We start from the raw sequence: 15784 nt of genomic DNA on the forward strand, positions 1-15784 counted from the left end.
CCTGGGATGACAGGAAGGACCCTGGGGTGACAGGCGTTCAACACCGGGTTGGGGAAGTGCCTGCACACGTGTAGACATGTACAAACTCAAACTCTCAGAGCGAGTGGGGATGATATTATGGAAATGATGCCTCTGTCAAACTGTCTAAAAATGGCCAAGCCCCGCCTCCCCAAATAAATCACAAATGGAAGTCACCAGTTCATAAAGACCCCACCATTCCAGCTGGAAAGGAATCCAGCAGACAAGAGGAAAGTGTGACCTAAGTCCTGCTGTCGTAAAATGGAGGACAGGCCATTCTTCGTATTTCCTTTCAGGAGTGTCCTTTCTGGAAACCTTTCTGAGGCACTTGGATGATCTGTTTGGAGAGGCAGGTAAGTGTGTAGAGAACCCGAGTGCGGACAGACACTTGTCAGTGGACAGAGGAGAAGTATTTCCTTGTTATTCTGCTGAGGGGGAGGAGTCGATCCAGCAGGAAGAGATGACCGGGCGCGCTGGTGGCGAGTCAGACAGCATCCAGTGTAGCCGCCCCCATCCTGTCCATTTCGTCTGCAGCACACTGTCTAGGTGCCGAGGCTAGTCACGGTGGACACTGTCTGTCTACTATGCGGCTGTCGACCATTTGAAACGTGACTGATGTGACAAAGAAGCGGAATTTACAATTTCGTTTATAAATTATAATAAAGAATGCCCCTTAGGTGGTTACTAGGACCCCGGTGGCACTTTTGGGCACGAACTGAACTGTCCCTATGAGGTGGGCAGTTCAAACCCGACAGTCATGTTGTGGGAGAAAGATGAGCCTGTTTATTCTCTAAGAGATTGACAGCCTTGCAAAGCCTATGTGGGGTCACTGCGATTTGGAGTTGACTTGCTGAAAGTGGGTATGTGATTAGTGGTTATCATTTTCAGCAGTGTCGGTCCAAGCAGTTGTTATCAATCTGTGGGTCATGACCCCCTGTGGGGGTTTGAACGACCCTTTCATAGGGGTTGCCCAATTCATAACAGTAGCAAAATTACAATGGTGGAAGTAGCAAGGAAAATCATTTTATGGTTGGGGGGGTCACCACCACATGAGGAACTGTATGAAAGGGTCGCAGCATGCGGAAGGTGGAGAACCACAGGTGTGGAGAGTCTGGTGTGACTGCATTGCTCATGAAATCCCCCGCGGGAGCGAGCTTTAGAACCTAGGTCGATGCCCCACCGATCGGAGGACGAAGGAAGTCACGAGAAGACACAGGACTTATGAAATGTGGACTATGACGGCTCCACAGGAAAATAGAGCTCACCACCTCCCAGCAGATTCTGACTCACGGTAATCCTAAAGACAGAGCAGAACTGCCCCCGTGGGTTTCCCACATGCCTAAAACTTTATGGGAGTAGAAAGCATCATCTTTATTTTCCCTCTGAGTAGCGGGTGGTTTTGAACAGTTGACCTTGCAATTAGCAGCCCAGTGTCTAACCCACCACACCACCAGCGTTCCTTCAAAGGAAAATAATGCTACTGGATTAAGCCAAATAAGATTTGTCTTGTTTGGTTAAGAGGTTCTGAGACTTTCTTCTTTGCAGAATAAGAATCAAGGCTCAGAAGCATTTTACAACCAGGAAAGATGGGCTAGAAAACAGAGCAAGGCGAAGCATCCTGAAATACACTTAGAGAAGAAAATGGAACAGCTCGCTGCCTCTGCCTATCTGTTATTCTTTGCCCCAGTCTCATTATTTACAAATCAAGAGCAAAAGCTCGTCATGTTTCACTGAGTAAGAACGGCCTCTCTCCTTGAGGCAGTCATCAACTAAATGCGATTGTAACAGGGTGTAAATGCTTATTGTGTGTACCTGAAAGGGAGGGAAATAAACAAGCCATCTCTCGATGTGGCTGGCGTACCACCCAGGGACCAGACATCTCTTCTGCAAGGCTCTCAGCTCGGAGGGCGCGTGGGCTCCAGCTGAGATGACTTCGTAGAAGCTAAACTTCAGAGCTGCAGGGTCGTCATGCGATCGCTGATGCTATGATGAAAAGGTGGATTGTTAAACGAACTGGAACCATAGGCATACAAAATTAAAAATCAATCTTGGTGACAAGTCTGCAAGCTCACGAAAGGAATGCCTCACTGCTGGAGAGTTCCTTGTTCGGCAATCAATAAGGACAAGAGTGCTTGCTCCGAGCATCAGGATCGGACGTTATGACACTGTTGAGCGAAGATTTTTGAGAACTTATTTTGTAGATGCTGAAATCTCATAAATAGTTTTTTTTTTAGCTAACTTTTGGCACCGTTTCCTTAGTGTACATGTTTTACTCTGGAAGTAAACTTTTGAACCCCCATTAATGTCCCTCTTTCAGCCCATAAATTGGCCATTTATCAAGCCCGGTGACTATCCGTCATGCACAGCACACTCTACTGGACTGCCAAATAGTTTTGCTCCATCCAGTAATGCGGTTTAGACGAGGAAAGCTCTAGTGTCTACTTTAAATGGAGAAACTACTGAAAACTCTGACAAGCACATTATCGGAAATGCGCAGCTTTTACCATGTATTACCTAGCATCTAAAAGCCAATATTATCTTATCTAATGGTAACCTTTGTGGTGAGTCAGAATCATTTATTGTGCAGAAAATGCAGAAAGCGGTAATCCACAGAGGAAAGTGTTTCCTAATGGCCCAGGCTCAGGCCCATGGGTTTGCGGAAATCACCTTTCCCTTAAATTGACCTATAAATATTCAGGCTTAGTGTGGGCTTGTGAATGTTTCCCCTCATCTAGTTGAATAGCAAGTCGGCTGCAATTGGGGTTCAAATTAGCGTACTACAAACTCAACTGGATTTTGCTAAGGCCTGCCTTTTGCCACCGCAGAGTAATTTATTCGCAATATTGAGGGCGTTTTGTTAGCTTGCAGCTTTGAGACTTCCTGTCTCACTAAATTCTCAATTTTTCAGGGGCTAAGTGGTTGCCAAGTTTCAATTTTCTTCTTTCTCTTTGAGTCAATTAAGGCTTATTTTTCTTTCCTCCAGATACCTGGTGGAAAGAAGTAAAAGGTTCAAAATCAAATCAGCCAACTTGCAATTGCTGTGGATTTTTATTTCTATTTTTTTAAAACACGGATCCTGGAGTTTGGCTTGAATGATTCTCAGAGCATTGTGAGTTTTTATGGATTTTAACTTTTCAAGGTGTCTCCACTTCCTATGATGCAGATTATCATCGCTATGTCTGTTTAAGATTCCATCTGCCTCGTGAAGGGGTCCCTGACAGATTCTTCCTCCCCTTGTAGACCTGCAAAACTGCTTTGGTCAATAAGAGAAGAACTCAGGGCTGGGAAACCTGACACCAGAATCAGAGGCGCTCAGGGGCTTGTTGTAGGAAATTGTATCAGTGAAAACATAGCATCCCACTTTCGCCTGAAGGACCTGAGCCACACGGAGCTCTCTAACAAGGAAGCAGTAGCGATTTCCAACCAGGTGCGGAGTATCCGATAAGGGGTTTAGGGACCCAACAGTCTGCATTTTATCTTAGCTTGATACTTTTCAAGGAAACAGGACCCATTGTCAACTTTTCAGTCCTGGCCTGCTGATAACCCCTTTCCAGAGTCCTGCTTTTGCCTCTCACAACATCCCATTCATTTTAAACTTGCCTAGATTTTTCCCTCACACATCTTATGATAATCCTGTCGCTGCTTCTTTCCTTGAAGGAAATGGCTGGCTCCTCTGGTGGTTGGGCTCCCTGGCGGCACTCAGTGAACAGATGGAGCGCGTCCTGAGACTCTCCCCGGTGGGCATTATCAGAGGGACACTATCACTCGGAGCTCCCCTACCGGAGTCTGTCTCTCCAGGGTTAGTGATCCCTATCCAGCTTGCATGCTGGCTGTTTATACATATCCCCCCCCCCACCCCCAAGTAGCGCGGCATTTGAAAGCAGCAGGGCATTTATCGTCCAGCAGTACTTTGCACACCAAAACCCAGTCACCACAGAGTCCTTTTCAATATGCGTGGGGCCTCCTTGCGTACAGAGGCTCTCTCCTCTCCTCCGTGGCTGATCTTTCAGAAGTCACGCTCGCTCCATGCTTTTCTTGCAAGATATCTCTGGGTGAATGCAAACTGCAGATCATTTTGTGAACAACTCAGCTTGCTGACCACGTGCAGCACCCAGGGTGAGTGGGTATAATTTAATGAATGGACGAGCACACGCACATTAAGAAGCAAGTTTGATATTACAATACTATGGAGTGCTAATGAAGGGTCGCAGGGATTACAACCGCTTACTCCACTACTTTGGTGATGCTTTTGTTCGGCCACTTTTAGGGGAGGTTTTCCATTTAGTAATAAGAAACATCACAGATACAGATTTTAAAAAAAATTTGACATTATTTTTTAATGGTGTCAAGTTACTTACTTAGCTCACTGCCATGGAGTTACTTCTGATTCATAGTGAACCTATAGGACGGTAGGATTGCCCCTATGGGTTTCTGAGATTGTAAATCTTTATAGGAGCAGGAAGTCTTATCTTTCTCCTGTGGAGCAGGTGGTGGTTTCGAACTGCTGACCTTGCATCAATAGCCTAAATTATAATCTACTACACCACCAGGGCTCCTGAATTACTTCACAATTCTTGTTTCCATAAACTTGCCAATCAAAAGCATAGTACCAACGAATGTTTAAGAAAGAGGTGGATGAAGGATTCTTATATTTAGCTTTTAAAACATATCTTGATTTGAGAATTTTTTTTATTATGCATCTGGTAAGAGTTTATAAATCAGATAATTTTTTTTTGCATTCAGTTACTTTCTTAGTTTTGTCATTTCATTGTTTCTTCACTGTTTTTGTTGTTTTGCTGATTCTGACCCATAGCGATCGCACAGGGCTGAGTAGAACTGCTCATGGGGTTTCCAAGGCTGTCGTCTTGGTGGGTCGCTAGATCATTTCTCCAGCGGAGTAGCTGGTGAGTGTTTGCAAAGAGTCAAGTGCTTAACCATTGCGCTACAGGAGTTCATTTAGAACACGGAGAGCACCTTCTGTATGACGGTGGCCTGGGAAGAAAGGTCTGGTGATCTACTTCTGAGAAGCAGACAGTCTAGCTCTGGTGCCTAACAGTGCTCGGATCTGCAGTGGATCATGGAGACCTGGACAGCATTTTGTTTTGATGTGCATGAGGCCACCGAATTGATGGCAGCTAGTATCAGGGGTTGGAAAATGATCACCTGTGTTCCAAACTCAGTTTGGTGGCTGCTTTTGAAGATCAAGTTTCCTGGGAACACTGCCACACTCAGTCACGAATACTATTGTCCGAGGCTGCTTTCTTGTTCCAGCCGCAGAGTTGTCAGAGACTAAATGGCACGAACCCTAAAAGTAGCAGCGACCTGGATCTTTACAGAAAATAAGTTTGTTCCCTGCTGTTTTGGGGAATCAATCATCCTCCTGATCTGTCACACTGAGATAATGATGGTGGCCCCATGTGTTGGATAAAGAGCTAGAGTTTCAGTTTATTACAATATTTCACCTTAAGAATGTTGATGTGTAGGAACACAGATAACAGATACAATCACGTACTATTTGATTGATCACAGTTTAGTTTAATTTCTTAATTGCGTTGAGAAAAAAGTGCAATTAGATACTCCATAGAAACAAAGCCAAGTTCATTTTCTCTGTAGTTCCTGAACAGCTAACAGACCTCTGTGCTGTTCCAGTGCTGGGGATGTGGTTACAGCTTAAAAGCCATCCTTTATTCTCCGTTTCGCTTTTTATATAAACCTTCCTACCTGCTGGGTTCTGGCTGCATTTTCCTTACCTGGTACCAGGAGTATGCTCGGTCTGATGGATCAATGAGGATGGTGAGGATCTTGGCTTTGGGGACCAGAGAAGCAGCTCTTTTAGGAGCTTCCTCTGAGTGGAAGTAATTGGCACTCTTCTCAAACAGAAAATCACTGGTGACATTAGACGGGGTTGGGAAGAAATCCATATACCTAGAAAAGGAACAGTTTTCTCAACCCAAGATCGGTTTTCAATCTTGTCCTGGTGAGTGAAGATGTTAAAGGTATCCCACACATTCATTTCTAAACAACACCCTCTTTCTTTAAGGCATTTAAGAGACACGTCTCAAGAATGTTAAATATGTATTTTAAAGATGCTTCTCTAAACACTTTTTTTTGGTTTGATGGTTTTGCTTAACATGATAAGGGGCAAAGGACTGGGAGAGAACAAAAAATGTAGACAGTGGCAAAACAACAATAATGACCTAACCGTAATTATATAAAACGAAGACACAGTGGCAACACGGCAACAATGAGCTAACTATATACAATGGATCTAGGTGTGGAAATAGTCAGTGGCCGACCACAAAGAAAACTTGATTAAGGCAGACAATGTGATAAGTTCAAAGGTGTCTTAAAAGGCTGGACACAAAACATTCTTGACTACATCGCAAGTAATTTCCATTTTCATCAATGGGACATTGCTGATGTCATCCTCAACCCTCACGCTTTAAAAATGCCGCATAGCTCTGGTGAAAACATGGTCTAGCTGCTTAATTTTTCTTCGCATTCCTAACCACTCATTTCCTTTTCAGAATGATAATGAGAAAAAACGAAGAATGCAGAAATATTTCCAAATATAGAATCCTATCAAATTTCCTAAGGTCAAGTCCAATTATCTATAAGTGAGGTGAGAATTTAAAACATCAGCAGAGTGAACACAGAATAAGCTGGATGCTCATAGGCTGAAATTAAAGAGACACAGGATTTTGTTTAATGTTCCACCTGGACAATTGTCAGCTCTAACTCATTTAGCATATGGTGGTAAATGTTTCAGATGCACCAAGGGACACTTTTTCCAGGAAAAGACGCCTTTGTAGAGAGAATAGACGCATTTAACTCCCAAGACATTTTGTACTTCCTAATAAGAGCTTACGCCCTAGGTCGTCAGCCACCCCCTTCAATTCATAAACGTCCACGACCGTTTGCCACCAAGACAAGGTAGTTCACTAATTACAGAAGGAAAGCGCCGTTGACATTTATGGGATGCCTTCTTTTCACAGGGTGTTGGTTTTCTTTTAGTTATCTCACACGACACAGCTTCTGGCAGGGTTCCAGCTGCTAACACATTGCAAAGTTTGCTCAGACAACAAAGTGATGTCTTGAGACTCTGAGCAGTAAAGAAATCATTTTATGTTTTCTGTAAATTGCCTTGTTGACAATGTGTTGTTTTGGCTTCCTGTTGTGGGGAAAGAGATACGCAAGTATTTCTGGAAATTTTGATCTACTCTCTGTTTGGGGGCTAGTTACAGAAGGCGCCACATCTCAGGCTATGTCTCATCCAGATGTCTAGTGGTCTTGCAAGCGTGTCTTGTTCCAAGCTTGTTTGTTCAGAGAACGGTGCCAGAAATCCCAAAGAAGGGCAAAGGGGGCTGGCATCAGATCATGTTTTCCTTTTGAACATTTCCCCGCCCCCTTTGCAGCTGCCCTGCTCCGTCCCGGGGGGAGTTTGAGTCTAGAAAACCCCCTCACACAATTCTGGACCTGGAGCTAACAGCCTCTTGATTCTGTCTGGGTGCAGAGGCTCCTGGCGGAGGCAGGGTCCAGTCTGTTTGCCCACACGTGTGCCCACATTGTTCTAGTCCACTGCCTGGCACATGGCGATACCAAAAATGTTGCTGGATAGCCAGTAACTAAGAGGGTTCCAGGTTCAGAGTTCCAGGGTAGCTCATGAAAGTCCCCCACGTAGATCCAAACTGGAGACTACGAGCTCAATCAAGTATTCAAAGAATCGGAGAGAAAACAAAAGTGGGTTAGGAATTAGGGGCTAAAAAAAAATTCCTGTATCAACTTAAGCTTTGCCATTTCTGTGAGACACAGCTCAGCATTTCCTCCCCTTTTTAACCAGAAAGAGAAAGAAGTGCTATTAACCAATATTCTACATCTATTTATTTATTGCTTGGATGGCCCCTAAAATTTTCTTAGTTATTTTTCTCAAAGTCAGATTAAGATGATCATTAGTTCTAAATGATAAAAACCAAAAAATTGTATGGTCCTTTATGCACCATACCAACCTTCCATTGCATGCCCATATAATTGACAAAAAATCATAACCTAACCATAAGCATAAAGCTAATATATGTTCGAAAACAAAATCTTTTTGTACCTCAAATCTTCTGATCCAAAATCTTGACAATTGTATCAAAGATAAACATATCTCATTTTTATTTGCCCTCTTTTGTTTACTGCCAAAGCCTGTGGTCAGGCTTCCTGTTGGTTAACGCAAGCCCTCCTAGTACCCAGTTCTCCAAGGAAAACAGATCCATGCATTGAGATGCGCTCCCTGGGCCAGGGTTAATTCTGGAGGCGACTTTGGCCTCTAAAAACTAAATCTTCACTCTTCTGCTGTAATGGCCCCAAAGGACTACCGAGGTGGTGGCACTTCATAGAGGGAGGGACACAGCTAGCTGAAGGCGGAGTACATTGGATTTCGTTGACAGAAATGGCTTAGTTCTGCCAACAGGATAGCATTTCCTGTTACTGCCTTTTGTTGTTCGTGTTAATTGCCTTTAATAACCACACACTGTCAATCAAAAGTACTTGTATTTGAGATGTTTGTAAGGAGTTATGATTAAACGATTTAACTGTTCTTTAGCATTCTCCTTGTTTATGCCACCTCCTGTCAAAAACTAATTAAGGGGAAGGAACTTTTTAATACACAGTACACACTGGTCTATGGTCGGCTTTCCCCGGACTTTAAAGGTTATTCACGTGAGTATTCTTCAGTCCAGGGACTCTAGGTATTGGATTCTCCTTCAACTCCAAATAAAAAAATGAAGCTCAATCTCATCACATTGACGCCGACTCACAGGTGGCATAGCAGGTGGGGTTCCTACTCAAACCAACTGTCATCAAGTCAGTTTTGTCTCCTGGTGACCACATGGTAAATTAGAAAGCACGGCTGCTCCAAGGGAGAAAGAGGAGGTTTTCTGTTCCCAGAGAGTTACAGTCTCGGAAACCCTCGGAGGCAGGTCCACCTTGTCCTATAGGGTCAGTATGAGTGTGCCTCTGAGGCAGGTTTCCATCGGACTCTCTACTCCCATAAAGAGTTACAGCCTCAGGACCCCACAGGGGCTGTTCTACTCTGTGGGCTAGGGCCACTGTGAGTTCACCTCCACGTAGGCTTTCATCACTCTCTGTGGTTCTTATATCAAAACTATGGTATTCTGTGCCTTATATCGCTACATGGTTGAGTTGTCGGTCAAACAGCTGCTGAATGCTGGATGGTTTCATGATTCTCCTGGCTGTTGTTTGGTATCACACAATTAAGCAAAAGCGATTCCTGTACAGAAGAGTCAAACTGGAAATATGATAACTAGAATATGCATTCTAGCAGGTGGCCAGCGATGCTTAGTCCAGTCACCTTCCCATTGATCAGCTTTGAGGGAGGTGCCATTTAAAGGGCTGAGATCATACAGTCTGATCATACCTATTAATTAACATACACACAGCAAGTTTATGCTCTAGAATGATAAGAGAACACTCCACTTTTTTATGCTACTCTCTGCCCAACACGATCCTTTAGGCGGCAAGACTTAAAAATATATTTTATGATTCAAATATTATTTGACCCATCTATTTCCATTACAGTGCTATATTTTATGTATGTGACATTTTAGCTTTCCTCAGGGTCAGCAGTTCAAATCCACTAGCCACTCATGGAGAGAAAGATGAGGCTCTCTGCTCCTGTAAATAGCTGTAGTCTTGGAAACCCACAGGGGCAGTTTACTCTGTCCTAGAGGGTCACCTTGAGTCAGAATTGACTTGATGGCAGTGAGGTTATTTATTTTTTAAAATTTCCCTCAGATGTTTGGCATAGTTCTACTTTTAATTCAAAGGGGAAATATAACATTTCTTATATCAATGATTGCCTTTAGCTTTTATTTTATTAGTTATTTAGCTTTTATTACTCATGAATTATACACACATATTTCTGACCCTGGTTATGTATTCATTTACAACCTGTTATGCCAAAGCAAAAAGGGAAAAATTATCCATGTGGCTACAGCCACATTTATGCCAAGCGCACAAGAAGAAAACACAAAAGCACTTTCTTAACAACGGAGAGAAATGAAATGGTTGGGCCATCAGGCGTTTCTCTGGCTTCATATCTGTAGCTGAAATGAAAAACGATGGATGCCAATTGAAAGCCCATATGGAACTCTTGAGTCAAAAAGTCCCTCCAAGAACCGAGAAGCATCTGCGATTGCTCATGAGTCAGCCGAGCTACCATGATGTAGAGGACAGTTTTATCTGTGGTATACACATATGTTCATAAATCTTAGTGCTAATTTTATTCTGCGTACAGTACATATACTTTTAGATTTATACTAATAACCCATCTTACCAATCAATCCCCCTGTGGTAGTTATTTCTATTAAAGAACTGTACCTCCTCAAAGGTTTTGGGGCTGGGGGAGTTACTAAGGATGGAAGGATGCATGACCAGGAACAAGTACAAAGCTGTGGTACCTGGAAAGACAAGAGAGGGGTAGAGATTAATGAAAGGAAAGTCTAATTTCTCTGTATTAGCATTCCAAAGTGCTTAAAAACAGTAAAGATAACATAGCCCAATAGCAGTTTATTTTCTTGCTCTCTTGGTTTTGGGCCTGCTCCTGGGGTTATTTGGGGCACTGATTCAGAAAATCGTATTGGACAGACTGCCGCGGCTCTGCCTTCGTAGCGATGGTGTTCCACTATAGTTTCAGCTATGCAGCTATGCTCACTTACTAATTTATCCTCCTACTTTGAAAGAGGAGAAGAAGTCTGACACATAAATTATAGAGTAAGACAAACAAGATAAGAAATATTCGGAAAAGAGTTCGTTGTCATGGGAATTCCAAGGGAAGCTGTGAATGATCCGATGGGGGCTTGTTGGTTTCCTATTGAGCTGTCAATCATATAGTCAGTGGTTTGAACCCATCAGTCACTTTGCTGCCTTTACAAGATTTAAAGGTTTGGAAACCCAAATGGGCAGATCTTCTCTGTCCTCAAGGATCACTATGAGTTAGAATAGATTCGATGGCAGCAAGCTTTTCTTTTGCGTCTGGGAGGCTGTGTGATATATACAGAGACTGCAAGGTGGACACTGCAAAGCTGGTACGAGGCTTGAGAAGAGTGGAAAGTAAAGCATAAAAATTAAAAGGCACATATATGGACGTGTGATGGCAATTTAGAGTGTCGAAGATGTAAGTCTTCGTATCAATTCTCATCCATAATTTGAAGATCTAAAATTTTCTTCCTTAAATGATTCAGTAAACACTTCAGAACACATTTTAATATATAGAAGTCAATGGGTAAGTCATGTTCCACGTTTCAGAGATGAGGTTGACTACAAACTTCTTCATTCAGAAAAATTCTAACTTTTAAAAAAGGGTTTCTGTGCACAGGTGGGGAAGTTGTACCATCTCATAACAAGACTGGGACACTTTAATTTTAATAGAAGAGTTTGAACCCCATTTTGGCTTTCAGAACACGTGAACCTCTATTTGCTGTACCAAACTCACTACCAGCCAATCAGTGACAATGTATCGCAACCCTGCGGGACAGAATGGGACGTCTCCCATGTGTTGCTGGGGCTGCACATCTTCACGGGAGCAGACAGTCTCATCTTCCTCTTGCAGAGCAGCTGGGGGTTCAAACAGCTGACCTGTGGTTAGCACTCAAACACATTGTCCACTACATCCTCGGAGCACCGTGTTCCTTGTACAGTAACTTACTTCTGGGCCCTTTCTAAGATAACACACTGGAATTGCCTGCTATGTAGTTCCTAGGAAAGGTGAAATGATACCTGGAGAAAATCCCAAGTTCATGTAATTTTCATCGTTCACAGCTATCTTTGGATACAAGGACACCATGTGGAGTATAACTTGACAACACAACGTACTTTAAGTCAAGTCAGGGCGCCTTTCCTCTACCTAACACTACGTCCCAAAAGCCTGATGATTTTATGGGCAAGCAGAGTAAAGAAGGGTCTGTGGCATATGTGCGGTATCAAACACCAGAGCTGATAGGTGAGAACTGGTGCAATGTTTTGAACCAGCAGGTTACATAGACCCAGAAACAAATCTCACATTTGAGGCACCAACGTGTGTTGACCAGCGTCATCAATGACCCAAACAGAGACATCCTACACACTCCTTGAATTGAATTAATTAGATATGCCGCATTTTTAAAAGTCCTGGGTCTGCACAAATGGAGGGAGTGTGGTCTGAGGAGAGGAGGCTTGCTGCCGAGCATGGCAACGCTAGCTGTTGATCCCAGCTCAACCATGGATTTCCTTCCGACTTAGGCAGGTCACCTCTCTGCCTTCGTTTTCTTAATGGGAAATCAGTTGCCTTGCTTATTGTTGTAGGGGTTTTCCCCCCCAGGAAGGAAATGTTGTTAAAATGCCTGAACATTTTGATAGAGTGAAATACTACATACATATAACAGACCATCGTTTATTATGGGATATTGCATTACCAAAATGACCCTTGGGTTCTCCTATGAAGTTCCTCCTGAGGCATATGACCACTTACTAAACTCAAGACAGAATTTAGCCTTTCATCAAGGTTTCTGAAGTCTCGGTGTGCTTTCGTGTTTGCAAGGAGCCCTGGCGGCACAGTGGTTATGCAATGGGCTGCCAACCGCCACATCAGCAGTTTGAAACCACCAGCCCCTCCATGGGAGAAAGAGGAGGGTCTCTACTCCAGAGAAGATTTACAGCCTCGGACACCCACAGGGGCAGTGCCGCCCTGCCCCACAGGGTCTCTGTGAGTCGGAATCAACCTGATGACAGTGAGTTGCATTTGCTTATAGAGAGTAGGGTGAAACACTGTTTAAATCACTCAATTTAAATAATAAATAGGTGCTTTTTCTTTATATTTAACTCACACAGGCAGTTGTATAGCTGTGTGACTTTAGGATGCAAAGGTATGATTTTATTAGACTGTAACAATGTCATATGCTGTAAAATTCAGTTTACAGTCAGAACTCTGAGCCAGAATTGTTTGCAGCATAGTTGGATATGGCAGCCTGGGCTTCAGTTTGTCAAGGCTTTTTGCCTGTACTTGCAACTGGGAATGCGTTTCTGAGACCGCACTATAGAAATATTTCTGGTCTGTGTATTCAGTATTCCTCGGGTAGACACATGTCATCTTCTAGTTCCCCTTCTCTCCTTCATGCGCGCTCCAGTGTCACAGAACAGTATTCCAGGTCAGTAGCTGGCAGTGGTGATCAGACATGCCCTGTCTCATTGTGCTGCTCTCACTCGGGTAAAGTGCACTTCTGATTTTACCTACTGATCATGCCCTGTTGCCATCTTTACACATCTCTTCTTTTGCTTATCTCTCTGGTGAGCTTTCTTTAGTATTGTACTCAAATCTCCCAGATCTATAAAGCAGAAACATTTAAAAAATCACTATGTCAACAGCAATACTGTCTGAAAATGAATGGAAGGAGGCAGTGTTCCTAGATTCTATCTGAGCTAAACAACGAACAGTGTGAATCGATGATCACAGATAAACTTTTGGAACACGAAGCGCAGTACTCTCTTACATCCAAAGGAGAAATGGCCTTTACAACTTCAGCTTTCATCAGTGGTTCTCAGCCGTTGTCAGCATTATTTGTTATATCACACAGAGCTGGGCACTGTGCTCAGAAACAGACTGAGCAGATAGATCTATGTGGGGGTGAGCTCCCGGTGATCCCGATGCCTCTGGTCTGGGATCACACTTGGAGGATCACTAACTTAGAAGAAATGCTTAAGAAAGGGTAACACTGATTGAGAACCACCTCTCCAAAGAAAAGGACAAAAGAAAAAAACCTAGCACTGTTAATTGAAAATTTCATTTAAAAACAAACAAAAAACATGGCCTTTGAAGCCAGGTGCAATCCTGACGGCAATAGTGGGCGCGTTTCCGGAACTTACCAGCTGTAAGAGATGGAACAAAAATCATTTCCCCTCAATAGGTCTTAGTTTTCTTACCTGTGTAACGGGAAGAAAATACTTAGCTATCAGGGTTTTGTTTGGGTCCAGCAAGATAAGCTATGTCCAGGTACTTAAAGAGCACCCACCTTTTATTTCAATTATTAAGATATTAAAAAAACAGCTTTGTTGATATATAACGCAGAAAGTCATTATTTAAAGCTGAAAAGAACCAGCCTTTATGGAGAAAAAGAGTATAAACCATACAACGTGAGAAGAAAAGGCAGAAATTAATTTTTTTCTTACACCAACTAAAAATATCCTTTTCTGGATTTCATACTGAAGAATGCTATTAAATTAGGCTATTTGCTTTTATACCCTTTATTGACCAGCATTCATTAGAAAAACAAATGGAAATGGCTATAATTTGCCTTGCAGTCTAGCAGAAGCTGTCATGTAAGTTATCAGTGGTCAAAAGTGATCCAAAGGTTTCGGAATTCTGGGTTTACCTACACATGGTCTTGGGTGTGAAGAACTTGTTTGTTTCTCTATGGGGATGGCGGTCAGTGGCCCATGACCAGGCGATGCTGTGTTGTATTAGACATGGGGTTGCCGGGGGTCAAAGTCAGGACGGGCCACAAGAAGCAGGAACGAATCAACTCCATAACCACATGTTCAAATGACCATCCGAGAAGCATCGCCTTTCATATTTTTGTCAATTTCAACAAAAATGGTTTTCCTTATCCAGGTTACTCCATGTCTCTACAACACTAGTTATATATCTACTTTTGACAAGACTCAAGTTTAAAAATAAAAGCATTTAATTTTCATGGGATTAGGGAGCTATTTTTGATCCATTTAAATCAATTTTTTTTAAAAATTGAAAATGTTGATACAGACAGACAGGCAAAAAGAAGACATTCTTGAACATCACACGGAGCAAAGGAAGCCAAGCCCAGAAGACCACACACAGTATGATTCCATTCATGTGAAATTCTCCAAAAGACAACACGACAGCTGCCCAGGAGCCTGTCCTGAACCCAGAGTTATCAGCTACCCATTTCATTCCCCGCCCCACACCGAGTCTTCCCTGCCACGCCCCTCCCCCCCTCCCCCCAAGAAACTATCCGTGCAGCCAGTCACGGTCTCTATAGCTTACCGGTCCTATATCTTGATTGCGGTGGGGGTTACCTCACAGCATATCATTCCCAAAATGTTTCAAGCTGTACATTGAAAATGGGTAAATTGTCTTGCAGATAAATGAATATGTAAACAAGATTGGAAAAATTCAGTTTCTTTAGAAAGTAGGAGAGAAAGACGGGGCTTTATATAATCTTTAGAATAAAAATAACATTTCTCACAGGTTTTCCTGTGGGATATTCAAACTCTCTAACATCTATTCTCAACCTTTTTCTCTTCATTAAAACAAAACAAAACACCTTGACAAAAGCTGAGGTACATGATTGAGCGGACCAAATCCATCAGAAGACCACATATGCTGTTTGTTCAACAGCATTTCTAGAAAGTCTAAGGACTTGTGACAGGAAGAACCCATGTTTTAGTCATTAAGCCTTTTGCACATGAATCATCATTAAACTACATGTATATACTGTACATATACAAATAGAGATATATAGTATTTATAAATGTTCATATATATATATTAGAGTTATAGAAAGTGGACTAAAAAATAGATCACTTCCAAAAGTAAATGTCATGTACAAACAGTGATGTCTGCAGTTGGAAACCCAGATGAGTCTCAGCTGACAAGTCTCTGCTTCTGCCCTCTAACCGTGATCTGAAGACGTCTCTGCACAGTCAAGGCCACATGGGAGGAAGGCAGCCTGCTGGGCTTTCGGAAGCAAAC

The 15784-nt window shown here is 42.8% G+C and overlaps 1 protein-coding gene across 2 annotated transcripts in view; it reads right to left on the bottom strand.

The window, feature by feature from the left end:
* The window catches only part of LOC142442683 (bifunctional heparan sulfate N-deacetylase/N-sulfotransferase 3), a 235732-nt gene that overhangs the window by 25291 nt on the left and 194657 nt on the right, over nt 1-15784 (bottom strand). The window contains exons 8-10 of one of the 2 annotated variants that reach the window (XM_075543885.1): nt 10358-10481; nt 5769-5943; nt 1831-2001 (exon numbers count right to left, since the gene is read on the bottom strand). In XM_075543885.1, coding sequence (XP_075400000.1) covers nt 1831-2001; nt 5769-5943; nt 10358-10481 — 470 coding nt within the window. The remainder of the gene's footprint in view (nt 1-1830; nt 2002-5768; nt 5944-10357; nt 10482-15784) is intronic. The other variant, XM_075543886.1, reaches the window with a different exon arrangement.

This window comes from Tenrec ecaudatus, chromosome 3 (assembly GCF_050624435.1).
Source record: "Tenrec ecaudatus isolate mTenEca1 chromosome 3, mTenEca1.hap1, whole genome shotgun sequence".
NCBI lineage: Eukaryota > Metazoa > Chordata > Mammalia > Afrosoricida > Tenrecidae > Tenrec > Tenrec ecaudatus.